Source organism: Arachis stenosperma, chromosome 10 (genome assembly GCF_014773155.1).
Source record: "Arachis stenosperma cultivar V10309 chromosome 10, arast.V10309.gnm1.PFL2, whole genome shotgun sequence".
In the NCBI taxonomy this organism is placed as follows: Eukaryota; Viridiplantae; Streptophyta; class Magnoliopsida; order Fabales; family Fabaceae; genus Arachis; species Arachis stenosperma.
This window is the reverse complement of record NC_080386.1, coordinates 112047210-112060195: the sequence shown is the minus strand read 5'-3', so window position 1 is coordinate 112060195 and position 12986 is coordinate 112047210. Positions and strand designations below refer to the sequence as shown.

The 12986-nt window shown below is 35.5% G+C and overlaps 1 protein-coding gene across 1 annotated transcript; it reads left to right on the top strand.

Moving 5' to 3' along the window:
• Positions 1 to 777: 777 nt before the first annotated feature.
• On the top strand, positions 778 to 1344 carry LOC130955026 (dirigent protein 4-like). Its single transcript, XM_057881800.1, has one exon. It carries the CDS (start codon positions 778 to 780, stop codon positions 1342 to 1344), a length of 567 nt encoding a protein of 188 aa, XP_057737783.1.
• The last annotated feature ends 11642 nt before the right edge of the window (positions 1345 to 12986 follow it).

Sequence of the window (12986 nt, the reverse complement as noted above, 5' to 3'; positions counted from 1 at the left end):
TTAAAAAATATCTGTTTAAAGTAAGAATATATAAAATAATATTTTAATTATTTTTAAATTTATAGTATTTATTATTTGTGAATCCTATTCTTTTAATCAATCATTTTTGAGAGACTATGAAATTAATTTAAATAATTTAAAATTATTTTATTTAACATTTATTAATTATCGATAAAATAATTATATAATTTTACGGTTCCGCTACGTTACCAACAGCATATCTGCCAACTTCTGCCAACTCTTATTTATAATTGTGTTTTATAAAAGTGTGTTTGTAGATGTGTCTAATAAAAATGTCTTTTTTATAACTGTATTTAATAGAAGTGTCTTTATAGATATATTTTCTGTATGTGTCTCTTTATATATGTATTTAAAATATATTAATTATTAGACATATTTACGAACACAGTTCCATAAAACACAAATATAAATAAGAGTTGGTAGAAGTTGGCGAATAATATGATGGTATCCTATACTTTTCCATAATTTTAAATATAATAAATATATAATTTAAAAATTATCGGTATAAAAAATATAAACATAATATTATATAAGATAATTTTAGATATTAAACATTTTAATTCATTAGTAATTAGAATATCACTTTATCATGTTTTTGTCTTTCCATTTTAGAGGAAGTTGATCTATATCAAATTAAACCACATATATCATCCATTGCGGATTTGCGGTTGACCAAAAATCTAAGCATTAATTACTAGTTACTACTATCACTAAAATAAAAACCCCACACAATTCAATTGTCCATGTATCAGAAAAATGGAGAAGAAAACAATCCTCCTAGTTTTGGCTTTGTTATTTTGCTGCATGAGTGTCCAAGTTCATTCGAAATATCACTCGGAGAACAAGAACGGTTTCCATTACAAGGAGAAAGTGACCAATCTCCATTTCTACCTCTTTGACTTCCTCACTGGGAAAAACCCCTCCGCCGTGGAGATCGCGCGACCCAACCGTCCCGTGGGGGCAAAAGCTTCCACTCCATTCGGCCATATTTATGCCATTGATGATCCACTGAGAGAAGGGCCTGATGAAAACTCAACCGTCATTGGCAATGCGCGGGGTTTTTACTTGTCAACAAGCCAAAGTGAGGATCTAACCCTTCTTATGAATGTGGATTTTGGGTTCACCAAAGGAGAGTTCAACGGGAGCTCCATCAGTGTGGTTTCGAGGAATCCGGTGACGGAGCCGCATAGGGAACTGGCTGTTGTCGGAGGGAGAGGCAAGTTCAGGCTCGCTAGAGGCTTCGCTGAGCTTACAACTTATTATCTCAATACAACAAATGGTGATGCTATTATTGAGTATAACGTTACTGTTTTACATTATTGATAAGGTGTAATATTATCCTAACCTCAAATATGACGGAATGATTATCATTATATTATTTTCTCCATTTTAATTTAGGCTGCAGTTAACTTGACGTTGATAATTGAAAATCGTTAAATGAAATTTTAGTCAAATTAATCAAATTATTTAATATCTTTTAACTATCAAACATAAAATTGACTGCACCTGAATTTTCAACTTTAATTTATTACGTTTCATTATATTGTGTTAAAATAATAAAATTAATAGTAAAAAAAAGGAAAAAAGTTCAGGAGAGGATTCATAGATATCATGAAACAATGAGGTTTCCTTAATTTTACTTATTGGAATGTTATCATAATATGTTATTATGGATTTGGAAGGAAAATCTGCAATTAAGGACACTACGTTAATGTGTATCTTCCTGATTTAATATAATGAGTAACGTCTTTTTGTTAAGATTTCGTCTTGTAATATGTATTAATTGGCTATTCGATATGGAATTAATGGCGTATATATATTCCTTTGTTCATCCGTTGAGATTCCGTTATGAATTTCTGATCATTTGTAATTTTGCTGCGCTTTGACAACGTCTATAATTCCAGATCAGATGCCTTAACGAACAGTTACTTTTGATAAATCACAATTAGCAGTTTAACTTTTACGGAAACAAAAAATTGTGTCTCAGACAATGTATGACATATATGTGTAAAACACAACATGAGAGAGGCAAAAATTAGTTACAAATATTCAAATACCTCAATTCTCATTAATATAGATATAGATTTATATATAATTACTTACTATATTTCTATCCATAAAATTTAAAAATATATATATAGACAAAGTTGAAAATGAATTACTCTAATTAAGTATTTAAAATACACTACTAGAAACATACAAGTCGTATTTTTTCTTAATTTTAAAAAATATGGCATAATTCTTCTTGAGGACCAGTAGATTGATTTTCCACAACTCTTTTTGAATGGTAAATTTTTGTTCTGATACTCTTTTTCTATCATTTTATATTTTAAAGCTTAAACGGCCTTATTTTACGGTCAAAATCACATTTATTCTCCCTCTAGAAGCAATATAGTATTTGGAATTAAATATTTGAGATTTCATTTCCAAATTACTATTTACAGATAGCATTGAAAATTTGAAATCCAGCAAACCGCTTTCAATTTACATGGAAAATAATCTGTGTCCCTTCTCCCTTAGATAAAAATGAAGCTTGGATATTTGGAAGGATTGTTGATGTCTTAGTAGTATTTAATTTTTAGTAATTTTTATATTTTTTATATTTAAACTAAAATATTTTTATTTTAATTAAAGTTTTCATAACTGATTTATATATTTGGAGTTGCTTTAAAATTATTGTATATTCAGAATTATTCTTTAAAAAATCAGATAAAAAAATAATAAAAAATAACACCATGAAAGAACTAAGTTGAACGTTTAAAAAAATGGGCACCCAGCGTCCAACAATCAATCAAAATGGGTGCCCAGTACCTACAAAGAAAGAAGAAGGAGTGGCGTCTAACTTCAGGATTAGACGCCCAACTCCAGTAATTATACATAGTATTGGACGCCTAGCGCTTATGCTTTGGTGTCCAACTCCAAATAATTTTTTACTACAAGGGTCCAAAGTCAAGCGCCAAACCTTGGGGCTCAACGTATTCGAAGAAAAATTGGACTAATTCCATACATATAATGATCTCATGCATGCTTGTTATATGGTGATGTATTTGCATAAATGTCTTCATGAGGAGCTAATAACATAACAAGTATTTAAGCACATTTGTCATAAAAATTTATGATTCGGTTTGAAATTAGAATGCTATGAGAAATTGTTAGAATGCTTTGAAAGTTAGAATATTTTGATTGTCTATATGCTGTGACTCAAGCTTTATTAATATAATTACTGTGTTGAGTGTATTAGAATGCTTTCAGAATTAATGAATTTAAAATTATATTTTTAAAATTGTTATAATAAATTATTTTTGAAATTATATGTATATATTCATTCTGGTTCTTATGAAAGAAAATATGCTACATTGCAATTAGTGCTTGTTATGTTATTATTTGTTGATGCTTTTTATGTTAATAGTATATTGTTAATATATTCGTTGTATAGACATGACAACAGACAACAGAGATAAGTTGAGTGGAACACGTGTTCGTGGTAGAGCTGGGAGGACTTCCACCGAATCTTCCAGCGCTGCCTAATCATCGCTCTCTACCCCGACTTACCCGTCAACCCCTATGATGTGGCAGGCGGATCCTGATAAACCACTATTTTATGGTCTATCTTGTGCTCAATTGGATGGTTTTTATCAAGTCTTTGTACACTTATTCATACTAATTGCATGTTTTACATTTTCCTTCCTAATTCTGTACTTTGATTGAAAACATGCTTCTTTAGCCTTAGATTTGCTAATTATTAATCCTCTCTTATTACCATTTGATACCTTGATATGTGTGTTAAGTAATTTCAGAGATTACAAGGTAGGAATGGCTTGGAGAACGGAAAGGAAGCATGCAAAAGTGGAAGGAATACAAGAAATTGAAGGAACTGCAAAGCTGTCAGCCTGACCCTTTCACACTAAATCGATCATAACTTGAGCTACAGATGTCTAAATAAGACGGTTTCAGTTGCGTTGGAAAGCTAACATCCGGGGCTTCGAAATGATATATAATTTGCTATAGTGCCCATACAGCTAGGTGACGTGAACGCGTGCTCTACGCGGACACGTCACAGTGACGAAAACCAGCATGACAGAATTCGCAATCAGCGATTTCTGGGCTATTTTTGACCCAGTTTTCGACTCAGAAAACACAGATTAGAGGCTATAAAGTGGGAGAATCCAAAAAATTCATCATCCTTCATTCATAATTCACAATTTTTGTTTTTAGATGTAGTTTTAGAGAGAGAGAGAGAGAGAGGCTCTCTCCTTTCTCTTAGGATTAGGATTCCTCTTAAAGGATTTAGGATTTCTTCTTCTTAATTTTCAGGTTTAATGTTCCTTTTATTTATTTTTCCAATTTAACTTATGAACTTTTCCATGTTAGATTTGATTTCTTTTATTAATGCAATTTGAGGTATTTCAGATATATGATTTTTATTTAGCTTTGTATATTATTGGTTCTAGTTGATTAATTGGTGACTCTTGAGTTGTCAAACTCATCGTGATTGATAATTGTTATATATGCTGATTGATTTAGATTCCTATAACTCTAGTCTTTTCTTAGGAGTTGACTAGGACTTTAGGTGTTAAATTGATTTGTCCACTTGACTTACCTTCATAGTTAGAGGTTGACTGAGTGGGAGCAAAAATATAATTCTCATCACCATTGATAAGGATAACTAGGATAGGACTTCCAGTTTTCATACCTTGCCAAGAGTTTTCTTTGCTATTGATTTAATTTCCTGCAATCTATTTTCCTTGTTCAACCTTTCAAAAACCCAAAAATATTATTTTTCATAACCAATAATAAATCATATTTCCCTACAATTCCTTGAGAAGACGACCCGAGGTTTGAATACTTCGGTTTATAAATTTTACTGGGTTTGTTACTTGTGACAACCAAACTTTTGTACGAAAAGATTCTCTGTTGGTTTAGAAACTATACTTACAACGCGATTATATTTGTGAAATTTTTTACCGATAGAAAGTCCAATCGTCAAAACGGCGCCGTTGCCGGGGAATTGCAAACGTGTGCCTTATTATTGGTTATTGTAAATATTAGTTTTTTTTGCTTGTTTGTTAGTTTTTGTTAGTTTTAGGACTTTGTTGCTTATTTTTATTAGTTTTGTTTTTATTTTCTCTTATTACTATGAACTCTCACCCCTTTGGCTATGAGTTTGGTTATAATCATGTTGCAGGAAGAGGAGATTACAATAAGAACATGCATCAAGGATAGGAGAATCAAAGGTGGGAGGAGCCACAGGGATTTGATCAACCCTCTTGGCAACAGCCTCTGCCAACATACTATGACCAAGAGCCATTCCAAGAAGCATATCAAGATAATGGCTATGGTGAGCGCTCTTTTGATTATCAACAACCACCACCATACGCCTATGGACCCTCTCCTCAACATAGCTTTGAACCACCATACTTACAAGCCCCTTACCACCAAACACCCTATATGACCCTAATCTATATCCACCATACCAACCACACTATGAGCTGAACGAACCATATATAGAATCACCCCAATTCCAAAATAATTACTCTCATGAACCACCACCTCCATATTTATCATCTCCATAACCTTACCAAGAAGAACCACCTTCCTATTATGAACCATTTTTCCAAAATAATGAACCCTCCTATCCACCCCAACCTCCACTGGATAACAACACTCTTAGTGTTATGCACCAAAGACAAAAGACCATGGAAAACACACTTACTGGTCTGACCTCTACTATACAAGCTCTCGTCTCCCAGATTGGGTCATCGAATACCTCCAATATTCAACCCTCAAGCTCTAGTGCGCTTCCTTTTCAACCACATAATGATCTTTCCATCCCATTACCATTCTCCATGGAAGAGCACCCACATCCATCAATCCAAGAGCAAGATGATCCCAATTATGCTATTAATATGGAACAAGAAAGAAGGAATCATCTTCACAAATCCATACTTCATAAGAAGCTAGAGGAGGCCCTAAGGGTAGCGGTAGGAGAGACCCTTGAAGATGAAAGAATAGTTGAAAAAAGTTGTCATAGAAAGAAAATCATCAAGGAGGAGTACGATTTTATACTAAAACAACTGAACAAAGCCGCAATAGTTAAAGAGGAAGTGGTTGAAGACTTAGGAGATGCTGAACCTCCATGGGAAACTCAAGTCATAGAGCCTCCTTCAAAAACGTTTGAATTTGTTGTTGAGGAGGGTGTACAACCTCCAAGGCATATCATGGTTGAAGACTTTGAAGGGGATGATCAAGAGATGAATTCAATCGTTAATGAATTCTTATCTACATTTGAATCCTCTCCCATTGGACTTGACATGGAGATTAAAGAAGAAGAAGCACAACATCCCATGCTTTTGGTGAATAATGAAGAAGAAATGGAATCGGAAGAAAGCTACTAAGAGGAAGAGGTTGAAATTGAAGAAGCTTGCAAAGAGGTGAAAGTTGTCAGAGAAGAGCACAAGGGAGTGGAGCATGAAAATTCATTAGAAACACCTCTCCCAACGCCATTACCGTCCAACACAACGTTCAAGTGGGTAAAATTTCTATCCTTATCCTTTACTTTCCCACTTGAATATGGGCTACTGCAGACGGATGGTCAACTTAGAGCTCTTTGTGGCATTAAGAGTAAGAGGAAGATGGTTAGTGTTTGGAGTTGTCAAGCAAGGTTCAACATGGTTGTGTGCTCAAGGTTTAAACACAAAGGTTGGTGTAGAGCTCAATTGAATGGGTCTAGGATGTTGTTTGGCCGCTTCAGTGAGAATTCAGACTGCTTGCCACCCAGATGGAACAATATTGCTCAACAAGAAGACGGGTGCAAAAGCAAGATTTGGGACCCCGGAATTCAGTCTAGCAATCAATACTCTTGGGTCCTTGTCACTTGCTTTAACTTGCTTGAAGGCTTTCTGCGCCTAGTTTGGGATCCCGGAGGCTACTGGAATCCCAAACATTGGTGGAGATTTTTGGATGAATTCAAGCACAAGCCACCATAGCAGGGAGCTCACCAAATGTCCAACTTAAGGACTTTAACTAAAAGTGCTAGGTGGGAGACAACCCACCATGGTATGATCATTCCTTTTTCAATTTCAATTTTTATTTCGTTTTGTTTGTTTTTAAGTTTTATTTTATTTTATTCTATTTTATTGAACCTGGAATTATTCATAACATCCATATCAGCATTGCATTCTGCATACTACACAAAAAAAGGAAGCACGCGACGCGCCAGCGTCGCTGACGCGTCCGCCTCATAGGTGCGTTTTGAAGAAAAGAGAATTGAACAGAAAGTCACACGAAAATGTGGCTGGAGGCGTGCCCCAGGCACAAACACGCACACGCGAATGCGTCCCTGACGCGTCCGCGTCATTTGCAAATCCAGCCCTCCACGCGTGCCCCGTGAAATCGACGTAAATGGGTGCGTGGCAGAAAGTTAGGATGGAGTGGGGATGGAATGGTGCTAGAAGCACAAAGCCCCATCGCGCGAACGCGTACCTCACACGTCCACGTCAATTTGGAAGTAAGGGCATCCACGCATGCGCGTCACCTACGCGCATGCGTCACCCTGAATTTTGGCAATATGTGTTGGAGACAGAGAGTTGCACGAACACGAGGCTGCTCTCGCGCCACTAGCATAAATCAAGTCATACGAACGCGTGACCCACGTGTCCGCGTCACTTGAAAATATTGCCAATCACACGAACGCGTGACCCACGGTCCGCGTCAGCTGCGCCGCACATCTTATCCAGATCAGCGCCACTTATTTTATCTTTTCTTTTCTAATCCTAATTTCTTCTATTTTCTCTTCTTTCCTCCTCCTTTCTTCCTTACTTCTTCTTCCTCTCTTTAACTTCTCATCCTTCTTGACTTCCATTCTATTTTACTTAATTTATTTGCATACTTTCATTCATTGCATTTTAATTTTGTGCATATTCTTATTTTCTTCTCTAAGTTGTTATTTTACCATTGGTGTTAAATGTTCTTATTCCACTGTTGTATCTTTTCTGGTACTATTTTGGTACTTAGTGACTTGTATTACACTGTTGGATGATATTAATTATCTGTCGATGCCAATCTTTTTTATGATCCTAGTATTCCTTTTGCATTGACATGAACTTATACTATCTTGCATTACCCACACTCTCTCCCCCTTTGTTGCAACTTTTGCACTGTTGATATGCCATGTGCCCCTACTATTTTCTCACTTGCATGTTGTAGCTATCATGTAATTAAGACCCTCATTTTTTGGCTTTAATCCACCCATATTTTATTTGTTTCCTATCCTTGTTTTTGGGTTACTTTTCTTCTTTTCCTTTTCTTTCAGGATGGCCACCGAGAAAGGGAAACAGAAAACTCTTACATGGGGCAACAGACAAGTCCATCTGCACATTCTTTGGAGAGAAAAGCGTCAGTTGGAGTAACCCGTCCACTTGCACATCCAAGCATGCACCGAGGACGGTACAATCTTTAAGTGTGGAGAGGTCGATACCGACTTCCATGGGTTAGCCATTTCCTATTTCAACACCAATGCTTTATTTTCCTTGTTAATTATTGCATTTGCATGTTTGTTTGCATATTTGTTTGATTTTGTGCATTTAACTACTACTTGGTTGAAGTAATATTTTCTTTTTCAAGAAACTTTTTATAGCATTTCACTAATTTGAATTAAACTTTTTGAAAAACTTGTTTGAAGAAATTTTATTTTGGAACATGGTTTTAGAGCTCGAACACACAAAACCAGTGAGATTTTGAGCCTATTTGATTGTTTGCATTTTATCAACCAATATTTTATTTTTAGTGTGTGTTTTTCTCTCTAAAATTGTTATCTTTGTCTTGCTTAATTTTGTATGTCCATTATTTGATGTATGCATGCACTTATATGATTGAGGCCTTTGTTTCACTGAGCCTACATACCCATATGGCCTTACCTTTCATTACCCTTTGCAAACCAATGTTGAGCCTATTATACCCCTTTGTTCTTTAATTTAGCTCATCACTAACTCTAAGCGAAAAATAATAATGTCCTTAATTTGAATCTTTGATTAGCTTAGACTAGTGAAAGTGCTCATGAATTAAGTGTGGAGAAAGTGAGTTTGGAAACGTTTGGTTTGGGAATTGAGTATGTTAGACTTTCTGTGAAAATGTGAAAAATATTGAGAACATGTTTATGCATTTAATACCTTAATCATATGCATTGAAAAAGGAAAGAAAAAAATAGATTAAGAAAAGAAAAAGATAAATAAAGAAAAAAAAAGAGAAAAAGAAAAGAAAAAGAGCAAACAATAAAAAGGGGACAAAATGCCCCAAAGTAAATGGTGAAAGCAATGCATATGTACTATACTCGAATCAGGATGCATGAATATGTGGAAAACATGGTTAATGGGTAGTTAGGTTTTGTATTGTGATTACATGGATTGTCTTAAGTTAGGTGGGAAAAGTTTAAGTTAATTAAGGATTCGGAGTTTAGTCCACTTGGCCAAATACAATCCTACCTTGATCCTAACCCCATTACAATCCTTAAAATACCTCTTGATTTGTGTATTGGTGCATTAAATTTTTGTTGATTGTTAGATGAAGAGCAAGCCTTAGAAATCAAGATTAGTAGAGAATTGAGAGAATCGAACCTCAAACACCTGAGCGATTAGAGTGTATACACTTCCAGTGAGGGTTCGATGCTCGATTCTTTGTTCCCGGCTTTCATGAGCTATTTTCTTCTGCAAGTTTACCTGTACTTTATTTTATGATTTAAATTAGTGAAATTCAGTTCATATTTGTTCTTGAAGGATTTGTTTACTTTTAACCAAGTAGAAAAAAAGTATTCTGCATTTAGTTGCATTCATAGGTTGCATTTCATACATTCTACCATTCCTCTTCACTCTCTTATAGCTTCTCTTGAACTTAGCATGAGGACATGCTAATGTTTAAGTGTGGGGAGGTTGATAAACCACTATTTTAGGGTCTATCTTGTGCTCAATTGGGTGGTTTTTATCAAGTCTTTGCACACTTATTCATACTAATTGCATGTTTTATATTTTCATTCCTAATTTTGTACTTTGATTGAAAACATGCTTCTTTGGCCTTAGATTTGCTAATTATTAATCCTCTCTTATTACCATTTGATACCTTGATATGTGTGTTAAGTGATTTCAGAGATTACAGGGCAGGAATGGCTTGGAGAACGGAAAGGAAGCATGCAAAAGTGGAAGGAATACAAGAAATTGAAGGAACTGCAAAGCTGTATGTCAGCCTGACCCTCTCGCAATAAATCGATCATAAATTGAGCTACAGAGATCCAAATGAGGTGGTTCTAGTTGCGTTGGAAAGCTAACGTCCGGGGCTTCGAAATGATATATAGTTTGCTATAGTGCCTGTACAGCTAAGCGACGCGAACATGTGCTCCACGCGGACACGTCGCAGTAACGAAAATCAGCGTGACAGAATTCGCAATTAGCGATTTCTGGGCTGTTTTTTGACCCATTTTTTGGCCCAGAATTCATCATCATTCATTCATAATTAACAATTTTAGTTGTTAGATGTAGTTTTAGAGAGAGAGAGGCTATCTCCTCTCTCTTAGGATTAGGATTCCTCTTAAAGGATTTAGGATTTCTTCTTCTCAATTTCCAGGTTTAATGTTCCTTTTATTTATTTTCTCAATTTAACTTATGAACTTTTCAATGTTAGATTTGATTTCTTTTATTAATACAATTTGAGGTATTTCAGATATACGATTTTTATTTAGCTTTCCTTATTCTTGGTTCTGGTTGATTAATTGGTGACTCTTGAGTTGTCAAACTCATCGTGATTGATAATTGTTATCTTTGCTGATTGATTTAGATTCCTATAACTCTAGTCTTTCCTTAGGAGTTGACTAGGACTTTAGGTGTTAAATTGATTTATCCACTTGACTTACCTTCATAGTTAGAGGTTGACTAAGTGGGAGCAAAAATATAATTATCATCATCATTGATAAGGATAACTAGGATAGGATTTCCAGTTTTCATACCTTGCCAAGAGTTTTCTTTGCTATTGATTTAATTCCCTGCAATCTATTTTCCTTGTTCAACCTTTCAAAAATCCAAAAATATTGTTTTCTATAACCAATAATAAATCATACTTCCCTACAATTTCTTGAGAAGACGACCCGAGGTTTGAATACTTCGATTTATAAATTTTACTGGGTTTGTTACTTGTGACAACCAAACTTTTGTACGAAAAGATTCTCTGTTAGTTTAGAACTATACTTACAACGCGATTATATTTGTGAAATTCTTTACCGATAGAAAGTCCGATCGTCAGGTCCATCAGACTAACAATTTATCATGGTCCCCAACTCGAACCGGGTGCCTCCTTCTGCTACGCCCCTGCAGATGCAGCGATCCCGCCGACATAGCCTGTAGTGGGTGAACCTCCAATGCCCCTGAGTAGGAAGTCCCTCCACTATCGCCCGTCATCCGGCTGAGGATTTGGCCCGATGGCATCGTGAGTTCAGTTTTATAATATTAAATTTGTTTATCTATCTTTAGTTTGTTTATGTTAAGTTTGTTTATCTTATGTGATTGTTATTGTACGGTTTGATCTATAATAGGTTTGCACCGAACCCCAATTTAGTAGTTACTTGAATTAGTTAGTAGAGTTTATGGTGTTTAATGTCCTTTATCATTATCATGTTACCCAATTTAGTTAGTAGATTTTACGGTAACTAATTTTCAGTTTTAGTGGAGTTAGGTGGTTAGGATAGGTTAATTAAGATAGGTTAGATTAGGCTCTGATATTGCTGGAAAATATTGGATTATTTAATTGTTTGCTGATTTCTACTGCTGAAATTGTTTAAAAAATGCTTGACTGTAAAAATAATGATGTTAATTTGGTTTAGATGGAACCCTTCAATGGTGGCTAAATCTGAATTTCAAGGGAGAGTTTGTCAAAAATTTTATAAGATTTTCATTTAAATCGAAACAATTAAAATTATGTTTACAAAATTAGAATAGAGATTTCCAGCTTCATATATATATTTCCATTATTGTTTAATTTGTTCATTTATTTTACTATTTAGTTGATATATTAATTTGTAATCTAAATCATTGGATCGTGAGGTGACACTAGTAGGGACCTTCAAGTATACCTAAATTTTAAAGGCAAATAAGGAGAGATTTGCTTACGAGCGGTTGGCGGCCAATTATGTGAGTTTAAATTAATTTTAAATTTCAGCTTGATTTGGTTTAAAGTCAATTATTTAACTATTATCTTAATCATAACTAACGTGTGTGACACAGGAGAGTATCAACAGAGATTGGAGGCCGTGACCCAGCAATCTTAGCTGCCTGGTGGAGCCGAAGTCCATTCCGAGAGCTCAGTCGTGGATCCTGACAGGATTTGGCGCGAGACTGCCTATAAACACCCAAGAATTGCCGCTTTGGGTTTGGTTCGTTCTTCGCTAGTGGCTTCCGCTCCTCCACGTTGGTGGGTTCCTCTGTCTCTGCCATCAACCCTGCTAATCCCCAAGAAGTTATCGACCTGAGGGAGGAGGTGCAGAAGCTAACACGGGAGCTTTACCAGCAGCAGGAGCAGTCTGAGCAGAGGTATCAAGAGATTCATGCATGCGATGCTGCCAGCTCAAACCTGAGAGAGAAGCTAGAGCAGATCAAGCGGCTGCGATAGCAAATGGAGGAGTACAGCTAATAGATTGCGGTGGAGGCAGCGGTGCTGCTGCATCCAGCGACGACGCTACTAATGGGACACCAACGGCAGCACTTACTCCGCCGCCTCAGCAGAGAGACCACGACGCCACCACCGCTGCCGACGACAATGATTATCCGGACCTGTACTTATTATTGTTTAGGGTATATTACTCTACTTCTGTGACATTTTATTGTATACATACCATTTATTTTTAATAAAATAATTTATTGATTTTTGCTAATTTTAAATTTTTTATAACAATTTCGTTTACAAGAGTTTTAATTTGATTTGACTGTTAC

What these genes read in the sequence shown, in the direction of transcription:
- LOC130955026 (XM_057881800.1), top strand. Translation starts at nt 778, where the DNA reads ATGGAGAAGAAAACAATCCTCCTAGTTTTGGCTTTGTTATTTTGCTGC.